At 44.9% G+C, this 2,985-nt stretch overlaps 1 protein-coding gene across 1 annotated transcript; it reads left to right on the top strand.

Moving 5' to 3' along the window:
- Window positions 1-227: 227 nt before the first annotated feature.
- On the top strand, window positions 228-2,575 carry LOC108480200 (uncharacterized). Its single transcript, XM_017783107.2, has 2 exons — window positions 228-1,206; window positions 1,326-2,575. The coding sequence occupies exons 1-2, from the start codon at window positions 228-230 to the stop codon at window positions 2,573-2,575; spliced, it is 2,229 nt and encodes a 742-aa protein (XP_017638596.2).
- Window positions 2,576-2,985: the final 410 nt, after the last annotated feature.

The following is a 2,985-nucleotide window of genomic DNA, read 5'->3' as shown; positions in this document are numbered from 1 at the left end:
GGAGGAAAATAAGGGATATGGATCAGAGGTTAGAGAAATTAGAACAAATGCAAAAGGAGATGCAGGAGCAACTGCAAGCCCAGATGCAAGAATAGCTGGCTAGGATCCAGCAGGAGGTGAGGGATCAAATACTGGAGTCCCAGAAAAACATGCTGGAGTCACAGAACAACATGATGAGCCAGCTGACATAGCTGTTGAAAGGAGGGTCTGACAAAGGGAAAAGCCCTATGGGTGATACTGGGAATGACAATGAGGATTCCGCTTGTCCTACAAGTTTTACGCCAGTGAACATGCAAATACAACCACCAAAGGTGTCTGTTAATGTCCAGCCTCTTTATCAAACTGGTACCTCGGCACCAGTAAACTTTCCAGCAGGATCGAGCACCAACCTTGGAGATAATCTAGCAAACCCTCAGGTCCCTGACTTCGACGGCGCAGCAGAGGTGGAAAAGAAAAAGGCTGAGGTCCCAAAACGATTTGAGGATCGATGCAAATGGTTGGAGGAAAAGTTCAAAGAGTTAGAGGATGCTGATCATTACTGCGGAATCGATGCAAAGGAACTGAGTTTGGTCCCGGACTTAGTATTTCCCCCAAAGTTTAAAATGTCGGAGTTTGAAAGATATAACAGAACCAGCTGCCCTGAGGCTCACATTACAATGTTTTGTCGAAGGATGATGGAGTATGTCAACAATGATCAACTGTTGATCCATTGTTTTCAGGACAGTTTGAGTGGGGCTGCAGCGAAATGGTACAATCAATTGAGTAGGACCCAAGTCAAGTCGTGGAAGGACCTAGCTCAGGCCTTCATGAAGCAGTACGGTCATATAACGGATATAGCACCTGACCAGATCACACTCCAGAATATGGAGAAGAAGCCAAGTGAAAGCTTCCGGCAGTATGCTCAGAGATGGAGAGAGGCCGCTACACAAGTCCAACCACCGTTGCTAGAAAAAGAAATAACCATGCTCTTCGTCAATACATTGAAGGCGCCTTTCATTACTCACATGTTAGGTAGCGCAACCAAGAGTTTCGCGGACATAGTAATGTCTGGCGAAATGATAGAAAATGCCATAAGATCGGGTAAGATAAAAGTTGGGGAGAACACGAGAAGGTCAGCCCTGAAGAAAAGAGAGAATGAAGTAGGTAATGTGAGCTCAAGCTACGCAAAACCTGCCACTGTTAATCAATCAAGGGCGATAGTCACAGGCCAGCAGGCCTCACCAAGGCGGGAGCCTAACACGAGAAAAAATACAGAGAAGTTTCAATTCACTCCCATACCAGTGACATATAGGAGTTGTACAAGAGTCTGTTTAATGCACATGTAGTGGCTCCTTTCCACTTGGAGCCGTTGCAGCCCCCATACCCTAAGTGGTATGACGCAAATGCTCAGTGCGAATACCACGCAGGGATTACGTGGCACTCGATAGAAAACTGTACCTCGTTCAAAAGGTGTGTGGAAAGGCTTATCAAAGCAGGTGTTGTAAAATTCGATGATACACCTAGTACGGGAAATCCGTTGCCCAGTCACACTGACAAAGGTGTAAACGCGATAATTGAGAATATGGGGAGGAAAGTCAAGCTGAATATCGTGGAGGTGATAACCCCATTGAAGCTAGTTTGGAAGGAAATGCATAAGAGAAGTTTAGTCCCGCAGGGGTTGAGGAATAAAGTCCAAGATACACGGAACTACTGTGAGTTCCATTATGAGAAAGATCATGAAATTCAGAATTGTATTGAGTTCAGGGCTCTAGCACATGGTCTAATGGATAATAAAGAATTGGAGTTCCTCGAGTCTGTCGAAGAGGAGGATGTATACTCTCTAGGAGGAGAGTCAAGTGAAGAAGGCTGCAGAGTTAGCCGTCCAGTGATAATTATTTCGAAGCCCATAGTTATTGAAGTAGAAGCAAGAGTCACACCTAGAGTTATAATTCAGAGGCCAACAGCTCCCCCTTATAAAGATAGCCGTAGGGTGCCTTGGAATTATAACTGTAGTATAGCAGTTTCAGAGAAAGAGGGTTCGATTGACACACCAAACACAGAAGTCAAACCAGCAAAAGGGAAACCTGTCATGCTCAAGCAAGAAATCGAGAGATCAGAACCACTGGTTAATGAGCCAGTAATAGAAAATGAGGCCAAGGAGTTCTTGAAATTCCTAAGACACAGCGAGTATAGTGTTGTGGAACAATTGCACCAACAATCGGATCGCATATCTGTATTGGCTCTGCTGCTAAATTCGGAGGTCCACCGCAACGCACTGATGAAAGTGTTGAACGAAACCTATGTTGCAGATGACATTTCGGTTAACAAATTAGACCGTCTCGTCGGCAACATAAGCGCTAACAATTTCATCTCATTCAGCGATGATGAGATACCTCTAAGGGGTAGGGGGTCTACTAAGGCTCTACACATTACTACACGTTGCAATGGGTATACACTACCTGGAGTACTGATCGATAATGGGTTCACATTAAACGTATTGCCTTGGTCTACATTAAACCGTTTACCTATAGACAGCTCCCACATGAAGACACGTCAGAACATAGTGAGAGCGTTTGACGGCACAAAAGGAAAGTGATGGGAAGGATAGAGATACCTCTCCAGATTAGCCCAAACGCGTACGAGGTAGATTTCCTCGTGATAGACATTAAGCCTTCCTATAACTGTCTATTAGGAAGACCTTGGATTCACTCAGCTGGGGCAGTGCCATCCTCGCTGTACCAGAAGCTAAAGATGGTTACTGAGGGTCGGCTAATAACAATAAATACGGAGGAGGATATTATTGCGTCAGTTACCAGTGATGCACCCTACGTAGAGAATGACAAAGAAGCGGTTAAATGTTTATTTTGATCGTTAAAGTTTGTAAACGCAACGTTTATAATTGAAGGAAGCAGGATTCCGATACCTAAGATATCAGGGGCTACGAAAATGAGCCTGCAGCTGACAGTTGGGAAAGGAGCGTTACTTGGCAGAGGACTCGGGAGGCAC

The sequence above is a fragment of the Gossypium arboreum genome, chromosome 7, assembly GCF_025698485.1.
Source record: "Gossypium arboreum isolate Shixiya-1 chromosome 7, ASM2569848v2, whole genome shotgun sequence".
In the NCBI taxonomy this organism is placed as follows: domain Eukaryota; kingdom Viridiplantae; phylum Streptophyta; class Magnoliopsida; order Malvales; family Malvaceae; genus Gossypium; species Gossypium arboreum.
Note: the sequence above shows the minus strand (reverse complement) of the source record. Positions and strands in the feature narration are given on the sequence as shown.